This window comes from Conger conger, chromosome 17, assembly GCF_963514075.1.
Source record: "Conger conger chromosome 17, fConCon1.1, whole genome shotgun sequence".
Classification (NCBI taxonomy): domain Eukaryota; kingdom Metazoa; phylum Chordata; class Actinopteri; order Anguilliformes; family Congridae; genus Conger; species Conger conger.
The window spans coordinates 7,202,290-7,223,527 of NC_083776.1; the positions used below are offsets into that span (position 1 = coordinate 7,202,290).

At 45.5% G+C, this 21,238-nt stretch overlaps 1 protein-coding gene across 1 annotated transcript in view; it reads right to left on the reverse strand.

The window, feature by feature from the left end:
- Positions 1-20,520, reverse strand: part of nalcn (sodium leak channel, non-selective) — a 137,857-nt gene extending 117,337 nt beyond the window's left edge. The window contains 7 exon segments of the mRNA XM_061227054.1: positions 3,069-3,197; positions 3,522-3,661; positions 5,306-5,389; positions 10,514-10,696; positions 13,570-13,710; positions 15,578-15,639; positions 20,423-20,520. Of these exon segments, the coding sequence (XP_061083038.1) occupies positions 3,069-3,197; positions 3,522-3,661; positions 5,306-5,389; positions 10,514-10,696; positions 13,570-13,710; positions 15,578-15,619 (719 nt within the window). The 5' untranslated portion in view covers positions 15,620-15,639; positions 20,423-20,520.
- Between the last annotated feature and the right edge of the window lie 718 nt (positions 20,521-21,238).

Below are 21,238 nucleotides of genomic sequence, written 5' to 3' on the forward strand. Positions count from 1 at the left end.
AGACTCGGCGAGTAATTACTGTACCACTTCCTTCAGAAATGTAAAACACACGGGCGTTTGCAACAACAACAGCCTCTGTGCGGTCTGGCATTGAGAGGAGTGCAGAGCATCTGCCGACAGCCCCTGCAAGGGCGTTCTCCCAATGGTGTTCCACCCCACGGACACCTCCCCACAGCCCCAGCAAGGGCGTTCTCCCAATGCTGTTCCACCCCACGGACACCTCCCTACAGCCCCTGCAAGGGCGTTCTCCCAATGCTGTTCCACCCCACGGACACCTCCCTACAGCCCCTGCAAGGGCGTTCTCCCAATGTTGTTCCACCCCACGGACACCTCCCTACAGCCCCAGCAAGGGCGTTCTCCCAACGCTCCCACCCCCCCACCGTGGGGAATCTGAGCTTTTCCCCAGTGATAGGACACCAAGGCCTTCCAGGCAGAGAAACAAGGTCCTGCGCTCTCAGTTAAGACCCAAACGGCAAAACAAACCCTCTCTCGTGAAAAAAGGGAGAATTAATTAGGCCGGATAATTAACTCTGGACACACTGATTAGCTAAGATTCAAGGAGAGACTCAGCATGAGTGTGACCATTATCTGAACAGAGGACAAGGGGAGACTGAGGAGGGCACAAAATGGCGTTCACTGTGACCAGAGAAAGGTTTGGAGATCCAACACAGCATAGTATTATATGCATTTACTGTGTAGACCTGACGCCCTTATTAAGGGTGAGTACATATTAGTATTAAATGTCTTTACTGTGTTGACCTGGTGCCCTTATTAAGGGTGAGTACACATTCAGGAGGTGATTATACTTTATTACAGATTCACTGAGGCACTTTGGGCCGTAATACTCAAGACCGGAGAGCTACAGTAGAAACATGACTCAAACTGACAGCCTGCTGAAAACAAGTCTGCTCCCAGAAACACCGTGCTAGGCAACCAAACAACGAGCAGGCCTGACACAGAATAACTGCTGAAGGCAAACACTTTCTTACTCCTCTTTCTGCTGGACAGAGTGCGTGTGGAGTGTGTGTGTGTGTGGGTGTCAGTGCCTCTCCCTGAGTAAAACAGAGTAAAACTCTGTGAGCAGACTAAACTCCACCAGCAGAGTGAACTCCACAGGCAGAGTAAACTCCACCAGCAGAGTGAACTCCACAGGCAGAGTAAAACAGAGTAAACTCCACCAGCAGAGTAAAACAGAGTAAAACAGAGTAAAACTCCACCAGCAGAGTAAAACAGAGTAAAACAGAGTAAAACTCCACCAGCAGAGTAAAACGGAGTAAACTCCACAGGCAGAGTGAACTCCACAGGCAGAGTAAAACAGAGTAAAACTCCGCAGGCAGAGTAAAACAGAGTAAAACAGAGTAAAACTCCACCAGCAGAGTAAAACAGAGTAAACTCCACCAGCAGAGTAAAACAGAGTAAACTCCACAGGCAGAGTGAACTCCACAGGCAGAGTAAAACAGAGTAAAACTCCACCAGCAGAGTAAAACAGAGTAAACTCCACCAGCAGAGTAAAACAGAGTAAACTCCACCAGCAGAGTAAAACAGAGTAAACTCCACAGGCAGAGTGAACTCCACAGGCAGAGTAAAACAGAGTAAAACTCCGCAGGCAGAGTAAAACAGAGTAAAACAGAGTAAACTCCACCAGCAGAGTAAAACAGAGTAAAACTCCACCAGCAGAGTAAAACAGAGTAAACTCCACAGGCAGAGTGAACTCCACAGGCAGAGTAAAACAGAGTAAAACTCCGCAGGCAGAGTAAAACAGAGTAAAACAGAGTAAAACTCCACCAGCAGAGTAAAACAGAGTAAACTCCACCAGCAGAGTAAAACAGAGTAAACTCCACAGGCAGAGTGAACTCCACAGGCAGAGTAAAACAGAGTAAAACTCCGCAGGCAGAGTAAAACAGAGTAAAACAGAGTAAACTCCACCAGCAGAGTAAAACAGAGTAAACTCCACCAGCAGAGTAAAACAGAGTAAACTCCACAGGCAGAGTGAACTCCACAGGCAGAGTAAAACAGAGTAAAACTCCGCAAGCAGAGTAAAACAGAGTAAAACAGAGTAAACTCCACCAGCAGAGTAAACCAGAGTAAAACTCCACCAGCAGAGTAAAACAGAGTAAAACAGAGTAAAACAGAGTAAAACTCCACCAGCAGAGTAAAACAGAGTAAAACAGAGTAAAACTCCGCAGGCAGCCGTGTCGGACCAGCGCTGCTCTTTACGGCTCAGAGTCATTTCACAATTTCATGCAGCCAAAAAAAGGGAAAGAATTTAAATGAGGGAATTACTGTGATCAAAAACACTTTTGATCGAAATTGCCGAGAGTCCACTGGGCAAACATTTGTCGCTCACAGATTAATTGATGTCAGGCATTTCATACAGAATCAAAAAGCTCCATTTATGTTTTTATAGTCCGTGGCACAGACTCGGTGCCATCTGAAAGCATGCATCATGAAGATACTGCAGTGACAAAGGGAAACCTCTTTCTGCCAGCCTTTTTAAGTCTCTCCCTCCATCCCTCCCGCCATCCCTCCCTTTCTCTCTCTCTCCCCTGTCTCTCCCTCCATCCCTCCCTTTCCCTCTCTCTCCCTCTGTCTCTCCCTCCATCCCTCCCTTTCTCTCTCTCTCCCTCCATTCCTCCCTCTCCCCCCTTGTCTCTCCCTCTCCCACTCTCTCTGTCTCTCCCTCTCTCTCTCTGTCTCTCTCCCTCTCTCCCTCCATCTGAGCGTATTCCTGTACGTGTAAGCATTCCTCCCTCTCCCCCTCTCTCTCTCCCTCCATCTGAAGCATGCCCCTCAAACTCAAAGCTTATTAGTTTTTCTGGAATCTGAAAAAAAAGAAAGCCCATTACATTTAATTGTGAATGGCCTGAATGTTTTAATTAATGTTGCAATAGAATTCACATCTTGTAAATAATGTCTTATGCATTGGTTGTTTTAGTTTTCTGTTTTGGAAATATTGTATGTTTTATTCTCAGTAAACTCAGCACTCCTCAACATGTCCCCGTGCAGTAAATAAAATGTAAAATGAAATGAGTCTTCAGCGTGGGTTAGCATCGGCGTTAGCCCCTTACTCTTTGACCGTGTCGTTGGTGACGCAGTGGTAGTTAAACGTTCCGAACATCTGAACTCCCAGAATTCCGTAGAGCAGGAGGAAGAAGAGCAGGAATATGGACACACTCCAGATCTGTTCTCCGGACCGTCTGAGGAGAGAGTCAGAGAGAAAATGTGGTCAAAAACAGGCCAAACTTTCACCTCCTTATTTACACTAGAGTGTGCACTAGGACATTACTCTTTCCGCTTAACATTACATTAATAGAATGAAAACATAAACAAACACTGCTCACATCTGAATCTCATTTATATGGAAATATTCAGACATTCAAATAACAAGACAGAATTGCAAAGACTACCTCACAGGTCTAGTATTCATTACTATAAGGTCCTTATTACACATCCCCTATTTAAACACACAGTGAATCTCATCTCGTAGATACATGATGTCATGCGTTCAGTAAGTCGCTCACTTGAGGATGTTGGTGATGCGTGTGCGTGGCAGCTCGAAGCGGAAGTAGATCCGGAACGCTCGGATCATGATGAGAGCCCTGGGGATCCGCAACATTCCCCACGGAGACATCTGATCCACGATCTCCGCGATCTCAAACACCTGAGGGCCACAAGAACCGAGTCACACACCTGGGAACCACAAGAACCGAGTCACACTCCTGAGAACCACAAGAACCGAGTCACACACCTGGGAACCACAAGAACCGAGTCACACACCTGAGAACCACAAGAACCAAGTCACACACCTTAGGACCACAAGAACCAAGTCACACACCTTAGGACCGCAAGAACTGAGAGATACACCTGAGAACCAAAAGGACCGAGTCACACACCTGAGAACCGCAAGAACCGAGAATCACGCACCTGAGAACCACAAGAACCGAGTCACACACCTGAGAACCTTAAGAACCAAATCACTCACCTGAGAACCTCATGAACCAAGAGACACACACCTGAGAACCACAAGAAACAAGTCATACACCTGAGAACCGCAAGAACCGAGACACACACCTGAGAACCACAAGAACCAAGTCACACACCTTAGGACCGCAAGAACTGAGAGACACACCTGAGAACCAAAAGAACCGAGTCACACACCTGAGAACCACAAGAACCGAGAGTCACACACCTGAGAACCACAAGAACCGAGAGTCACACACCTGACAACCACAAAAACCAAGTCACACACCTGAGAACCGCAAGAACCGAGAGTCAAATACTCGAGGGAGAACGGTGGACAACGTTTTCAGCTCGGTCTGCCTTGCGATCACCCAGTAATCATGCCTCGCTTCTAGTTATGTAACACTACTGACTTAAGCCCCGTCCGTACCAAGAACAATAACCCTAACAATAATGATAACTATAACGATAACGATGTGCGCATCCACACCGCTGAACGATAACACAAGTGAACAAGTAAATAGCCTCTCGGTTATATCATCTGCCATTTTGAACATCCATCCATCCATCCATCCATTATCTGAACCCGCTCATCCTGATCAGGGTCGCAGGGGGCTGGAGCCTATCCCAGCATACATTGGGCGAAAGGCAGGAATACACCCTGGACAGGTCGCCAGTCTATCACAGGGCACACACACCATTCACTCACACACTCATACCTACGGGCAATTTAGACTCTCCAATCAGCCTAACCTGCATGTCTTTGGACTGTGGGAGGAAACCGGAGTACCCGGAGGAAACCCACGCAAACACGGGGAGAACATGCAAACTCCGCACAGAGAGGCCCCGGCCGACGGGGATTCGAACCCAGGACCTCCATGCTGTGAGGCGGCAGTGCTACCCACTGCACCATCCGTGCCGCCCATTTTGAACATGACGGCCTGTAAATTCAGATGGATTTTGATTGGCTGTCAGCCTTTTATTGGTCATCCAGCCGGAAAAAATTGCTCCAAAAGTGATTCCAACGACATCGTTCATCACTGTCATGATCGTTATAGTTGTGATGTGGACCCCACCACGCACTTCAGTTAAAAAGATTGAATCAATATTTAGTTATAGATATATTTAGTTATAGTTACATTTATAATTTGTGGTGTGGACGGATCTGCTAAACAAGTGCAGTGTAATGTCATGTACTGGTGTGTAATGGCATGTAATGGTGTGCAATGGTGTGTACTGTTGTGTAACAGTGTGTAACGGTGTGTAATGGTGTGTAATGTAACGACAGAAACAGGCTCCTCTCTGTGTTTGTAAAGCCTCTTTGGGGAGAAGGGGCTGTGTGTACCTGCAGCACCAGGGAGACCCAGAGGAAGAACACCATGAAGCCGTCGAACATGCACCAGCGATCCTTCACGTAAGGGTTGTCCCCCTGGAGGAAAAACAGAAAAACATTCATTATCCAGAAAATGCACAAAATAATAATAATAATAAAAATAATAATAATCAATAACTTAATTCACTTTTGAGGTCAGTAAGGGTCATGATAAATACACTGGCATCACTTTAAATGAATTCACTTTTTGTTGTTTTGCTTTTTGTAAACATACTGTAACAATCACAAAGAATACAGCGGTTATCCGAGAAAACATCCATACCTACAACTCAAAAAAAACTGTTTGGAACAACGTGCAGCGAAGCATTTCTTTCCCGGAGAGGAACTGAATAATAATAGTCTGACAGTAATGAACGATGGCCTCAGTGAAGGTGAGTGGGCATGTGGTGGTACAGTAGCATCGATCAGACCCTAATAAAGGTAATAACTGAACCAGCCTTAATCTTCCTTTAGCGCCACCGGGGCCCAGCGCAGCCCCATAAATAAGGAGCCATTAAGCCCTCTCTAAAGACCGCTCCGGAGGCCACGCCAGGAGGACAAAGTGGACAAATCTAATTATTCCTAAACTGGCATATAATATTACCCAGGGGGCCGTTCTCCGGCCTGACGGACAGGAGCGCAGGCTGTTTGGGTGGGGAGGCTCATTTCACTCTTCAGTAGCCGTCGCAAAGCTAAATTCTCCCGTAATGAGCACTTTATGGCTGCAGGAACCAGCAGCCGTTTGGCTGTTTTACACAGCGGCCGGGCAGCGGAGTGCTGCTCGTCGTTACTGAAATGAGGGCGTCAGCGAGCAGACTCAGGGCTTCCAGAAAACGGGAGACCTGTGAGAATCAGCCGGAACTCGTCAATGCAGCCACTGCTGACTCCCATACACTGAATTCACCATCTTCTGTTTACCAAAGTGTGCTCCTTACACTAATACACTGAATTCTCCATCTTCTGTTTCCCAAAGTGTGCTCCTGTGTACAATGCCTCGGTTTGCTCAGAAAAGATTTCAGTGCACATGAAAGCAGATCACACAGAATATTAACGTGGACATATTAATGCTAACAGCTGCACGTGTACAGGTTGGGTAACAGGCATCTGGCTAACTGGACAGGATATTACTGCCAGGAGGCTGAACACACAGACACACGCACACACACACACGTGCACGCACATACATGTGCATACACACACACACGCACGCACACACACACAGACGCACACACACACGCACGCACGCACACACACACACACACACATACACATACGTGCACGCGCGCACACACACATGTGCACACACACACACACATCATGTTCACTTCCTTGCTCAGGTCACACATATTCATGGTTTCAAAAGAAACAGAGTGCTAACTGCAACACAGACCTATGGGATAGTACTGTATCGAGTGCTGCAGCACAAAGGGAGTTAGCCTTGGCTAGAAGCCTTAGATGCATCACACTGGAAGCATGTTCTTGACTTGGAACAAAGTGAAATTGTCCCCAAAAAGCAAACAAAGTAGAGATGCCCACGGAAAAGGCAAATATGGCAGTTCTACCAAAATAGTCTCCTGTGCACAAAATTTACTGCCACATAAGTTTCCTGTACAATGTTCAGCAGTACTGCAGCTTAAGAGCACTCCATAAAAACATGTTTTAACAGAGAGGACTGGCGTGTCCAAATTGAAGTTGGCATTTAATTTTGTGCTAAAAGAAAAATTGCTTTCAGAGTTAATTACGTAATTTGCTTTAATTAATTGCAACTTATTATTTGTATTACATAAACACTCCATTTGCTTGAAGCATTAATCATATTTGTTTTTTCATAGCACAATTGCAAACATGAATGATTCATTCAATATAAATCTGATACAGTAGAGCAGATGCAATTGCTTCAACAGACAACTGCATTACAAACAGACAACTGCATTACAGACAGACAGCTGCATTACAAAAAGACAACTGCATTACAAATAGACAACTGCATTAATCGTGACGTTCACTGACGTGAATTGCACAGGAAATTGAAAATTAGTTGAGAAATTAGCATGCAGTACAAAGCGATGATCATCATATCCGGCCCTCTAATCCAAATCCACCCCTGGTTTTCTTTTCTCCCAGGTAATTAGTGTTACTGATTGGCCAGACTGTCTCCACACCAGCCTCCCAGGTAAAGGGAGGGTGGAAAACCAGCAGTTCTCTGCCCTCAAGGACCGTGGCGTATGATGGACAATGTTGTACATGCTTTAATACATTTTCCAGCAGGTGAAAGATCTTGAATCAGTACATCCATGCAGACTCCATTTAATCCGACCCCAGATATCACACACCACCCCACCAGGCCTGGAACATACGGACTGATTGAGCTGCGTATTCAACAACAGCTGGAATCAGATGCACCTCAATCGAAGGGCTCTACGAATCCAAACCTGAACACATTTCTGAACATCCACTAACAATGGACGCACGCACCGTTTGTGTTCCGATTCTGAAATGCACCGGGAATATTACAGAACCGGCATCGCATGAATAACCGTAGCCTGTTAGGATTCCAGACTGCACGGAATTTAATGACTCAACTGTACATTACAGAGGGTTCATTTCCAGTTGGAGTCACTTCGACAATTTAAGCGAGGGCTGCATTATTTAACGCAATTTAATTAGATTCAGAGACTGCCACATCTTTTGATGTTGTGCACAGAAAATTGAACCGACACTCAGAGAGAAAGACAGAGTGTTTGGTGGTGATATCCTGAGCGGGAGAACCGGGATGGAACAGCCGCCAGGTTCAGCCATTTTCACACCGTTCACACTAGAAATCGGCAGTTATCTCCCCCAGGGAGATCGCCCACCTATCGTACCTTTGAAGGAGTGAAAACAAAATGCCTGCCAGCTATTTAAGGACAAAATAATCACCATCCTGGATTCCCATATGGTGCTCCTAACCGTGCAACCTTAAACAATCCTCCATATGGTGCATGTCATTCCGGGTCTGCACAAGAATAAGAAAGTTAACATTGTAAAATTTTTTCTGTTTATATTCCATGAAATGAGGCTGACAGAATTGGATGAGCCACATGACCGTAAGTGACTCTGTAACATTATTTTCAGTTTCTTTATGACGTTATCTTAGATACACTGCACTGAAGAATGTTACTAAAGTAGAGTTTACCCAACAACAGACTGATGAGTTGGCCAGCCGAGTTAAGAAGCAGCCACACCCGGTCTAGAGTTGAGGAAATAGGGTGGTCGGCAAACTCACTGTGTTCAGTTTCCAATAAAGGGATCTATTTCGCCGTCTCAGGAGCTCTGATGTAATTCATGTTTCCACGGAGACCCTGGAGTTCCGTGGGCCCCATCCCTGAGATCTGCCCATCCGATTGGTTGACAGGATCAGCTGCTCATGGTGATGTAAACATCCGTCCATCAGCAACACGTACCAAAAGAACGATCACCTGACATTTTCTGAACAGAATTCAATTCAATTCCCTTTCATTTGTACAGTGCTTCTCCCAAAGGACTGTCACAAAGATGACACAGAACAGCAGAGAAAGGGGGAACACCAGCCCTGAGCCTCCAGATAGCACGAGGTAAAAAAAACTCCCCAGTGGGGCGAAAAACCCTCAAACAGTGGAGAGAAAAAAACTCCCTAATGGAAAGAAATCTGGGGAGGAACCCAGCTATCGGGGGAGCCCATCCTCCGCTGGCCTACAGGTGGAGTTGGAATAGAGCCTGGAAGCTGGAGTGAGGTTGTGTTGCTAAAGACGCTCTCCCACCCTACAGGGTACATACGTACAGCCGTCTGCACTGCACAGAGGCTGAGCCCGTCAAATTCCCACCCCAACCCGGAATGGCCAATTAGCATGGAGGAACGCCCCTGCTGATTCAGGAGTGTGGTCTCCACCGCTCCCCTCCCACACACGCGGCGTTCTGCCGGCCTCGTTTCACACCGCAGACTACGGCTGAGCTCACAGAGTGAAGTCGGAGGAGGACCTTTCAGAGGAAGCTTTAGTGTGCAGGTCCACAGGACTTGGGTAAGTTCATACTGGTGTGACGTGTATGTTTTTACTGGTGTGATGTGTATGTTTATACTGGTGTGACGAGTACGTTTTTACTGGTGTGACGTGTATGTTTATACTGGTGTGACGTGTAAGTTTTTACTGGTGTGACGTGTATGTTTATACTGGTGTGAAGTGTAAGTTTATACTGGTGTGAAGTCTAAGTTGATACTGGTGTAATGTGCAAGTTTATACTGGTGTGACATGTAAGTTTATACTGGTGTGAAGTGTACTGCCAGATATTAATGTAATGCTCAGAGGACAATACGCATATGTAATTTCTATATTTTTATGCACACGAGTTACGTACATACGCACACCAGTTACGTATATCTTTTGATCCTTCCTGTGTGTGGAAGACAGGGATTCCTCAGAAGAGATTATACACCAGGAGGTGTTTTGGAGGCCGGTGCTTTTCTCTGCTGCTGCCATATGTAACGATGCGAAAGGCACCGCTAAACCCAGCCCAGTGCGGAGGGGTTCTCCTGCTTATCCACTGTTAATATCGCAGGCTTTTATTCTTCTGTAAATTCTCACTCCTTCCCGTCTTTCACTTCGTCATCCTGTCTTTCACACCCTGGATCACAGCTGTAAATAAAACCCCACCTCCGATAAACACCACCTCCGGTGTTCCCCGGCTCGTGTAAAAATAACAACACATTCTGCATCCAGCAAATACTCCAAATCACACTAAAATAGTACAAATAATAAACGTTATCACAATGGGAATGAGAAACGTTATTATAATGAGAATAATAAACGATTATTGCACTGTATTTTCAGGCCTACACTTGAAACTTGCCAATAAAAGGTTATTAGAGAGTCCCTTCATTCAGGTTATTGCAGTGAAGCTTGTGGCTTTGGAGCTGCCCAAAGCAACAGGAGCTTTCTCCTGTCAATAATGAGTAATAATGAGTAATTACTCTCCGAATGGCTTATCGACTTTCTCATAATTATTTAGATCATGTGAGTGGCTGCTTTTATATCTTTAGATATTTTATATCTGCAAATCACCTGTTAATGCACTAATGTTGCTTTCAAATGCAATGCGTTGGGTGGATTTGACCAAGACCAGCCAACTAAGCTGCAGGTGAGGGTGAGGGCAGCTGGGGAGCGTTACCTTGACGATGCCGCGGATGTGCATCTTGGCGATCATCTCGGCGGTGTACAGGAACATGAGCAGCGTGTCCAGGGCGAAGGTCACGTACTGCAGCGGCGGGTAGTGCTCGAAGGTCTTGGGCGTGTTCATGCACATGGAGATCACGCTGATGATGGCGCACGCTCGCAGCAACGAGTGGACCCACTGAGGAGAGCACAGAGAGCACGGCCGTTAGATACACCTCAGATACACCTCAGATACAGCGCAGGTACACCTCCACACACCTCCACACACACCTCAGATACACCTCAGATACACCTCCACACACCTCCACACACCTCCACACACCTCCACACACCTCAGATACACCTCAGATACACCTCCATACACACCTCAGATACACCTCAGATACATCTCCATACACACCTCAGATACACCTCAGATACATCTCCATATACAGCGCAGATACACCTCCACACACCTCCACACACACCTCACATACACCTCAGACACACCTCCACATACACCTCCACACACCTCCACACACACCTCAGACACACCTCAGATACACCTCCACACACACCCATACACCTCCACACACACCTCCACACACCTCCACATACACCTCAGATACACCTCAGATACACCTCCACATACACCTCCACACACACCTCCACACACACCTCAGATACATCTCCACACACACCTCAGATACACCTCAGATACACCTCCACATACACCTCAGATACACCTCAGATACACCTCCACACACACCTCAGATACACCTCAGATACACCTCCACACACACCTCAGATACACCTCAGATACACCTCCACACACACCTAAGATACATCTCCACATACACCTCAGATACACCTCCACACACACCTCAGATACACCTCCACATACACCTCAGATACACCTCCACACACACCTCCACATACACCTCCACACACACACCACTGTTCCCCCTCACACACCTCCACACACACCTCAGATACACTTGCACACATACACAGACCTCAGATACACCTCACCTAGCTAAGTTTGAAAAGGTTGTGAGTGGTGAACAAAAATGGCTGCCGATGGAGGTTCTGAGAGAACATTGTTTGGCTGCTATAACGCACTCTAATCAACTTAATATTTGTTCTCACCTTTGCTTTTTAATTCTTGGTAGGCATTAATCAGCTAGCTAGCATTGTTAGACTGAATTTGCATTTATTTTGTATTAAAAAGGCGTTGGTGGAAAACTAATTGGAATGTTCATTCGAAATCGCTCAACAGTGTCTGTTTGCTGCAAACATAGTTTGCCGTCTTGAACACACGTCTGCTGACACCCACAGATACACCTCAGATACTGCCAATCTAATAACTACAGCCCCACAGCTTTCATTTGTACAATATTTAGAGATTAAACAGTAATCCAGGACAAACCCCGACTCTGAAGAGCAAATGAACAAGTGCAGCATCGAGGAAACAGGCCAAGGCACTCAGTCTCTGGGTGTCAGAAGGATAAAATGCTTCATTAAATGGGCTAGAACAAGGCAAAGAAATACTTAACGTGCATCGACACAAGGTCTTAATCAGGGTAATAATGACACCAGGTGTCACAAAGCATATGCAAGCCACAACTAATGAAGGGGCTACAGAGAACCCACAACATGCACAACAGTGATTATACATCATACATCAACTCTGGCCCTCAAATCTAAATCCAGCCCTGGTTTTCTTTTCTCCCGGGTAATTAGTGCTGCTGATTAACCCAACTGTCTGCACACCTGACTCCCAGGTAAAGGGAGGGTGAACACACCTGACTCTCAGGTAAAGGGAGGATGGTCACACCTGACTCCCAGGTAAAGGGAGGTTCACACCTAACTCCCAGGTAAAGGGAGGGTGAACACACCTGACTCCCAGGTAAAGGGAGGGTGAACACACCTGACTCCCAGGTAAAGGGAGGGTGAACACACCTGACTCCCAGGTAAAGGGAGGGTGGAAAACCAGCAGATCTCGGCCCTCTAGGTCCGGGAGTTGCTGATCCTTGTGTTGTACAACAATAGGATATCACAGCTCCACCAGATACCAAATACAATTAGTAGGTTTATCTGCAGCAACATTACATACATACAAATAGACCCACTTAACCTCAAGCCAAAAGGAATGACAAATGATTCAGTAAACATGGATATTTAGAGATATCCTTATCCTCCTCTGCTCTCCTTCACCTTGGACTGCAGCTCTGACGGAATAGTTCACAGAAAAAAACTACCGAGGAACAAAAGCGTTTGCGAACGATGAAAATAAAATATACTGCACATTTCCACTTCCCCGCTTGAAAAAGCTGAGCATTAAGTGTAGTTTTCCTCGAAAAACTAAAATCAATAGTTTAATTTCAACTTCAACGTGGATGGTGCATGTATTTGGAGCTCAAAGTCCCCCTCACCTCCGAAAGCAGCGTTACTAAAGAAGTGCAATAAATGAGGCCATTAGCGGTTACAAGGCCACACAGGTTCCGGAGATTCCGGATAAACAAGTGGAACTATGAATGCCACATCCATACAGAGTCTCTGGGCAGTGCCATATGACCCCTCCATACAGAGTCTCTGGGCAGTACCATATGACCCCTCCATACAGAGTCTCTGGGCAGTACCATATGACCTCTCCATACAGAGTCTCTGGGCAGTGCCATATGACCCCTCCATACAGAGTCTCTGGGCAGTGCCATATGACCCCTCCATACAGAGTCTCTGGGCAGTACCATATGACCTCTCCATACAGAGTCTCTGGGCAGTGCCATATGACCCCTCCATACAGAGTCTCTGGGCAGTACCATATGACCCCTCCATACAGAGTCTCTGGGCAGTGCCATATGACCCCTCCATACAGAGTCTCCGGTAGTACTGTATGACCTCTCCATACAGAGTCTCTGGGCAGTACCATATGACCCCTCCATTCAGAGTCTCTGGGCAGTGCCATATGACCCCTCCATACAGAGTCTCCGGTAGTACTGTATGACCCCTCCATACAGAGTCTCTGGTAGTACTGTATGACCCCATCAGAACCGAGTCAGCGGCACTCACTGGTTTGTTGATCCAGAGAATATCGGCGCTGTCAGCGAGTGTTTCGTCCGGGCCGAAATCGGTCATGGGCGGGGCCTCGACCCGGGAACTCTGCTTCCTCTTCAGCATGCTGGGACTCGCGGTACTATACAGGGAGTGGATCTGAGAGAGAGAGAGAGAGAGAGAGAGAGAGAGAGGGAGAGGGAGAGGGAGAGGGGGAGGGGGAGAGAGAGAGAGAGGGAGAGGGAGAGGGAGAGGGAGAGGGAGAGGGAGAGAGGGAGAGAGAGAGAGAGAGAGAGAGAGAGAGAGAGAGGGAGAGGGAGAGGGGGAGAGAGAGAGAGAGAGAGGGAGAGAGAGAGAGAGAGAGAGAGAGAGAGAGAGACAGGGAGAGACAGGGAGAGAGGGAGAGAGAGGGGGAGAGAGGGGGAGAGAGGGAGGGTGAGAGGGGGGAAAGGGGAGAGGGGGAGCAGAAAGAGAGGGAGAGAGAAGGGGAGAGGGAGAGAAAGAGATGGGAAGAGGGAGGGGGAGAGAGAGAGAGAGAGAGAGAGAGAGAGAGAGAGAGAGAGAGAGAGAGAGTGACTGGCTCAACACACAGGAATACCCTGAAAGGGCTCAGACACACACACACACATTAGTAAATGTATTAAATATACATATGAAAATATATTCAATAAAGCAATTGCGGGTAAGAAGCACCAAGTAAAATTTGGTAGTAACTGTATCTTCAAGTTTTTTTGTACAGGACATAGTATAGAATTTAGGAACTCTTTTTGGTGCATGGCATGTTTGACACAGCTGGTATAAAAACAACTAAATAAACTACTTAAAATTGCTCCTGATTATTGCTTCATAGATTTTATAACAGTATAACATAATATCATAGTACACAGTCGGTCAAAATGGACTTAATCAGAATGACCCTTTTCACCTGTGGAGCCTCCCCTTAAGTGGGGGTCCTTCAGAGGACGATCTGCCCGCCTCATCTCTCTCCAGGATCACACAAACCAGTCTAATGGGTTTTCATTCAGCCTGAAGCCAACAGCGTCTCGTCAATGGCTGACGGTTATCTCCATGCTAAGAATATTCAACTAGCCCCAGACAGGCCCAGACGTCTGCATCGATACACAGTCTCACAGATCACTGTAGCAGAGCCTAATCACAGCAGACTCCCACAACAGACGGTATTTTCAGAAACGCTTAACCACTGAAGGTCAATACAGCACATTTCTCTCACTATACATTCCCAAAAACAATGCAAACACCAGAAAAATAAACGTATAAACTGTCCCGATTTACATTACGAAGACACAGTTGTTTGTTAAAAATAAGCAGAATGCTGCTATACAACTAGACTATGTCTTATATCCTATATATCCTATATATCCTAGCGAAATCATATTCCCACAAATTCCCACAAAACTGTCTCTCGACATCTAGCTACCTGATCATGAATTTACTATGGTGGGCACTTACTATTTATCACAATTTAGCAAAAACAATCTATACATACAGAAAACAAACAGTAATCACGACTTTATCACTGGTAGCTGTACAGAGTCATTCGTAACGAGACAATATTTCCCACACACTTTGAGACAAAGACGTTTAAGATGTCGCTGTCCACGGAAAAGCTGGTCTCTGAGGGCATGCAGAGGGCGAGGTGAGAGAGAACAGCTCTGGAATGTCGCACGCCCGATATGAACACAACAGGGCACAGCACTGCACGCGGTCGCATGGCTGGATGACCACAGTGGTTCACGACCAAAGCAACACGGGAACACACAACACAGAAACCTGCTGTCGCACACACACGGGGGGGGGGGGGACTTACCCGGGCCTACGATCACACCACAACGGAGGCCTAAACTATCCGACATCAACCCACGGGGGGAGCTAGCTGTGTTGGGGTTGACGTTGGGTGTGTATCGTGCGTCGTGTGCAAGGGGGTCAGGGGTAGGGTCTGGCTTATGTAATATATAAAAGGAAAAAACTAAAAATCACACGCAATCACAGAAACTAGCGCACATACCAACGGGAATAGTAAAGCTGAAATGGCTCCAGCACGGCACATAACATGCGATCAGGCATATCCTGCAAATAACACACCACAGTTAGTAAACATGGCATATATGGCATACCGACGGGAACAGTACAGGGCGGCGGTAGAGACAGGTGTCCACCACGTCTGACAGAGGCATATATGCGACACGGGGTGAGGTGTTGGGGACAGACTGGACTGCAGGACCGTGTGACTCACTGTCAGGCTCCTCATTGGTGCGTTCATCCCCAGGTTACAGAGGGGTGTGGGAGCCAGCGAGAGAGACTATGAGCCCGGATTTGGGGGGGGGTCGGATTGAACGCCTCCTGAGCCCTGCCATCAGAGAGACATCACGCTACAGCAGTACATTTGGCGATGAGCACTTACCGTTACGGACGCTGTCACACGCTGCGGCGGGAGGGAAGGCACGAGCTCACAACAAAAACCGCCATTTCCACATCATCATTACAACCCTGAGGTGCAAGTGGGCGCGCCGTACATCAAAATGGCGGCTCATTATTCCGTGAGCTGAAGGTGTGAGGAGGGCGTGGCCTTGGATTGGCCAATCAGGACTCTTCTCACATTTTCCATCCTTTGTTCCCTGTGCTGTATGCTCTCTGGTCCATCTCTCCCTAGCTATACTCATAGGTCTAACTGTGAAATTTAACAATCATTTACAGAATATCATCCTCAATGCCTGCAACATTTAAGGGTTAAAACCATAAAATAGTGGAGTCCTTTACCATTTTCACATTTTGGGTTGAATCAGATTTTAGGAATCAGAAGGGAAACGAACGAACGGTTAAGTCAAAATAAGTTGTTCGAGTAAAAGATTATTTCATGTTTCCAACAGCAGAATGAAGCGTTGATATATCATTGGGTAATTGTGTTTTAATGAATGAATGGGGGCCTGGACAGGCGTAAGGTGGCAGGAGTCTGATGTGTGGAATGATAAGGGAGGAGCTCAGGGAGTCTGATGTGTGGAATGAGGAATGGGGGTGACATGGCTCAGGCAGTAAGAGCAGTCGTCTGGCAGTCGGAGGGTTGCCGGTTCGATCCCCCGCCCGGGCTGTGTCGAAGTGTCCCTGAGCAAGACACCTAACCCCCAAATGCTCCTGACGAGCTGGTCGGCGCCTTGCATGGCAGCCAATCACCGTCAGTGTGTGAGTGTGTGTATGAATGGGTGAATGAGAAGCATCAATTGTACAGCGCTTTGGATAAAGGTGCTATATAAATGCCAACCATTTACCATGATGAGTGAGGAGGTCAGGGTGTCTGATGTGTGGAATGATGAGGGAGGAGCTCAGCTTTTCGGCAGACATCATGCATGCGGTGCATGTACCGTAGCCTGCGTCTGGGTAAAACGGTCAGCCATTGCGGTACCGGGGTTTTCTGAAGATCACACCAATCATAACACACTGAGGCACAAGGCGTTCCATGCTGAACAAAACACGTTCTGGTTTCTGGGGCCAGGATTACTCTTGCATGCCTTGCAGCGCTACATAATGATAAACTCTTTTTTTCACAAAATAAAAAAGTTATCAACCTCATTTGCATTCAAATTAGGCAAAGAAAGCCAGAAGTGAATGACCTTTGACGAGACTTTAGATGTACAATTTACTGTTAGTTTTCTGCACAATGACAGTAATGATAGAACACCCACCAGACACTTTATTTCTGCCAATTTAACTTCGTAGGAACAGAAGAGAAATTGCAGAGTGCAGATTCATCTACATGCATATTAAAAGTTTAACATTAAAAAAAAAAGTTTCACTTTTTAAATGATGGCAGCCAGTGGTGTTTCCAGCAAATCAAGCTCCAAACCCCATACTGGCTTTGAAATAAGCCTCCTCTATTAATATATCAAAGTACAAATTCAAAGTAATCAAGTACCGCCATTTTAAAGCAAACCTGTGGCTGCAATCTGTGCGACCATTTTCACAAGATGGAACCCTGAACTGAAGGCAAAATTACCTTCAGCGGGAGGAAAATGGCCGAAGGACTGAATGACAACATAATGCACTTCTTTCCCCCTCTCCCCCCCCCTTTTCCTAATACCGAATGTGTCAGGAAAAGGCTTGTTACACACAATTTAAAATGTAATTGCTGCACTTAGCATATGCTGGTGGAGCAGGGTGGAAAGCGAAATGATATGGTGTGAGCTTCGTGATGTGGGAGGAAGCAGCTGAAGGCTGCAATTAGCTTCACATTCTGAAAAAGGACATTCTTCCCACTGGGAGTCTGGAATAACCGGGCAGGTTAATTGAAGCTGTTGGTATCTTGGCCCATTAGATAGAGCAAACTTAGTTTGAGTTTGTTGCAAATTTCAGGCAAGACTTTTTGCCAAACACTGTAACCAATTTGATGACATTCTGCCTAATATCAATAAATACTATCAATATACTATATTGACAAATCACCGATGAGACGGACAAGAACATTAAATGTAAAGCTTATTTAAAGATTTTTTAAATATGATTTTAAAAGACAATATTAAGAAATCAAGAAAAAAAAAAAAAAAAGTCTCTGATTTTGATGTCACCAGACCACAGGTCACAAGGCACGCTGGTGCAGACCTGAGTTTGAGGAAGACTGCAGATCACCAGAGCCTGGCCAAACAGCAGGGGTGGCTAGAGAGCAATGAGACAGATCCCCGCAGACTAAAATCTCCCTAGAGGCCCGCACACACCAAGAACGATAACTATAACAACAACGATGTGAGCATCCACACTGATTAAAGATAATGCTCTGTAAATAGCCTCTCAGCTATGTCATCTGCCCTTTTGAACATGAAGCCCTGTGAATTTGATTGGCTGTCAGAGTTTTACTGCTCAAGCAGCTGGAAAAAAAAACCGCTCTGAAAGTGAACCCAACAACATCGTTCATCCCTGTCGTTGTGGGGTGGACCACTTCAGTTAGAACGAGTTTTAAAAGAACATATTTTTTTATTATCATTAAAGTCGTTGGTGTGGACAGGCCTTAACTGTGGGCCACAACGTGGCTAACTCCGGACGGCTACGGAGGCGGACCAGCCACAGTGAACAGGGGCACAGTCCGGATTCAAACCCAGCCCACTGGGCTCATCCATGCCCAGGAACAGCGGGTCAGCAGGAGGAGCCAAGCAGTGTCCAGCTAAAACTACATCAGCGATGCAGTAATAGCTACACCCACTATACCGCCGGTGCAATCCATATGGAGACCACAGCGGTGGCAGCAATAGTAATAGCTTGTAATTTAAGATGTTACAAACTTCCCATTGCACACGTGCACAGCAGCATGTGGGTCAAAGTGAATGTGGGTCAGCTGTTGACAGTGTAATTTGCTCAATATGGCACCACGTAATCAAGTTGTTTGAATTGGCATTTGGCCATTTTCAATAGAGATTTCTGCTTTAACGCAGAGGCTTGTTATTGCGCCAAGAGATATGTTTTTACATTTCCAAGGGTCAGGTTTGCTTCATTCTGACTGGACAATGTATGGCCTATAGCTGTGAACATCTCCCTGCTACCTTGTAGCTCAAAATAACAACAATACACCTAAGAAAAGCAAAAAGGTACCAGCAATGACCCCTAATAAAGACTAATTGAATTTGGTTAAGAAGGACTTTCCACACACCGATGTTATAACTTTAATAATAATATACAAATGCTTGGCTAGTTTATGTTCTCCAAATACTTTCCCATACTTCCTGTGCAAAATTAGCCTCCATTTAAAAATATAGGATAAATATACAACACTCCTGAAATTGAGTATTTTTGATATTGTTATCACTATAGTTATTATTATTATTATTATTATTATTATTATTATTATTATTATTATTATTATTATTTTCTATCTTAGTGTAGGTGAGATGTCTATCTTCCCAGTGCACAGATAATATACTAATACACGTTTGGTGAACAAATGCCAATATTGTAATACACTTCAATCGAACCGTTCATTTGATCTCCTTTCCGTTCAACGCTTGGATGGAGAGATAGTCCACAAGATGGAATTTCAAGAATTAATTAAAAGGTACCATACATAATTAATTTACTGCATAAAACACTTTTGGATCCGTGTCAAATGTACTGGGCCAGAAACCAGGTTACGTGCATCAATTCAGTAAGACAAAGTAAACGTTTTTTTTGGATACCAAAGACAGGAAACATCTTTAACAACCCTGCATGCACATGCGTATACTTTGGACCCAAATGTCCAAGCGACCTTAATAATAAGGCAAACCAAACGTAAACCTTTGGAGGTTCATTCTGCGGCCTTAGTTAACGTTAGCTCGATAGCAACCATTTTGATTTTCGTTTCTCTGCCGTTTAAGCATAGCCTCCCCCTTCGGGTTCAATATAGTAATCAGTCGTGTTTTAAAAAACCAAGTTATTTTGCCTTTCAATGTGTAATTTAAAATGAGTGACGCTAAATTCATAAATACAGCTACACACAAAAATCAAAACATAGGACCGAGATGCTGAGCATCTGCACGACTAACATCGGCTTTAGTTGCCATGGAAACAGATGAGATGTACAGACTGAATTAAAATAAACGGCGACAAATCTTGATATGGTGGGTGTTGCAATAGCTAACTAGATCTTAAATAACAATAGAATACAAATCAAATTCGCTAAAATAAAAACATTGGGAAGACTATATTACCGATAGCAGGTTATCAATGGAGGCCCAGGCAGAGCACTGAAAACAGCCGTCAGCTAGCCTACTTCCTGGAGGAAGGGCTAAGAAATAGCCGTAAAAACACCTCAAAGCATCGGCAGGTATACGAATTTACGCGCCGGGAACAAAATAATATCTTTCACAATGTAAAATAACACCGACCTACTTACGCGTAATTCTGAAACTTCTTTTTTTTAATATGTTTCCGTCTCCATCGCTGCCGCGGCTTCCCCGGTCCCTTTAATTGGAAGCAGTTGTCAGAGCGCTCCCCCGCCCCACCTGCTCCGTAATCGCATCAGCAGCTGCAGCACAGACGCCCGTCCACAGGAACCATCCCCACACAGGCCTGGGGAGGAAGCGGAACGGACCGTGGGACCAGTGAGGCGCAAAAACTGCAATAAACGATTGTTTCAAAGTCTGAAGACAATTTCCCCACTACCGTTTTGTGTAATAATAAAAACACTTTTTCTTTTATGTACCGTTTTGCTAAATATACGCGTTAGCCATGTGGCACTGTAAGGCTAATGGCATTTCCCCGTACCAAGCCTTAAATCAGCTACCACATTTCCTGATGCCCAGATGCCCGTGCAAAACATCATTTTCTAATGGCATTTGTGTTGTCAGCATCTTATTTCGACTCGTCAAGCAAACCAAATTCAAATTTGCCTTCAAATAAATAATTTACAATAAAATCATAAATTAGGTGTCGAGAAAGTGTCATATTCCTTCATTGTTAAGAGTAAACTGAAAATACAACGCTTCCACGAAACAATATGGTGCTTCAAAACAACTTATTTTATAATATTGAAATTTTACCTGAAGCCACAAGTAGCCTAATGTCTTGAAAAATACCTTTAAATCCCATCAGCCTTTTCTACATTTATTTTATCCAGTTGTGTTGGTGTCTAGGGCCATCTGCCAAGATGAAAATCCAACTTGGGGGAATATGCCAGGACGTGGAAGATTTGATTAATGAATAGTGACAC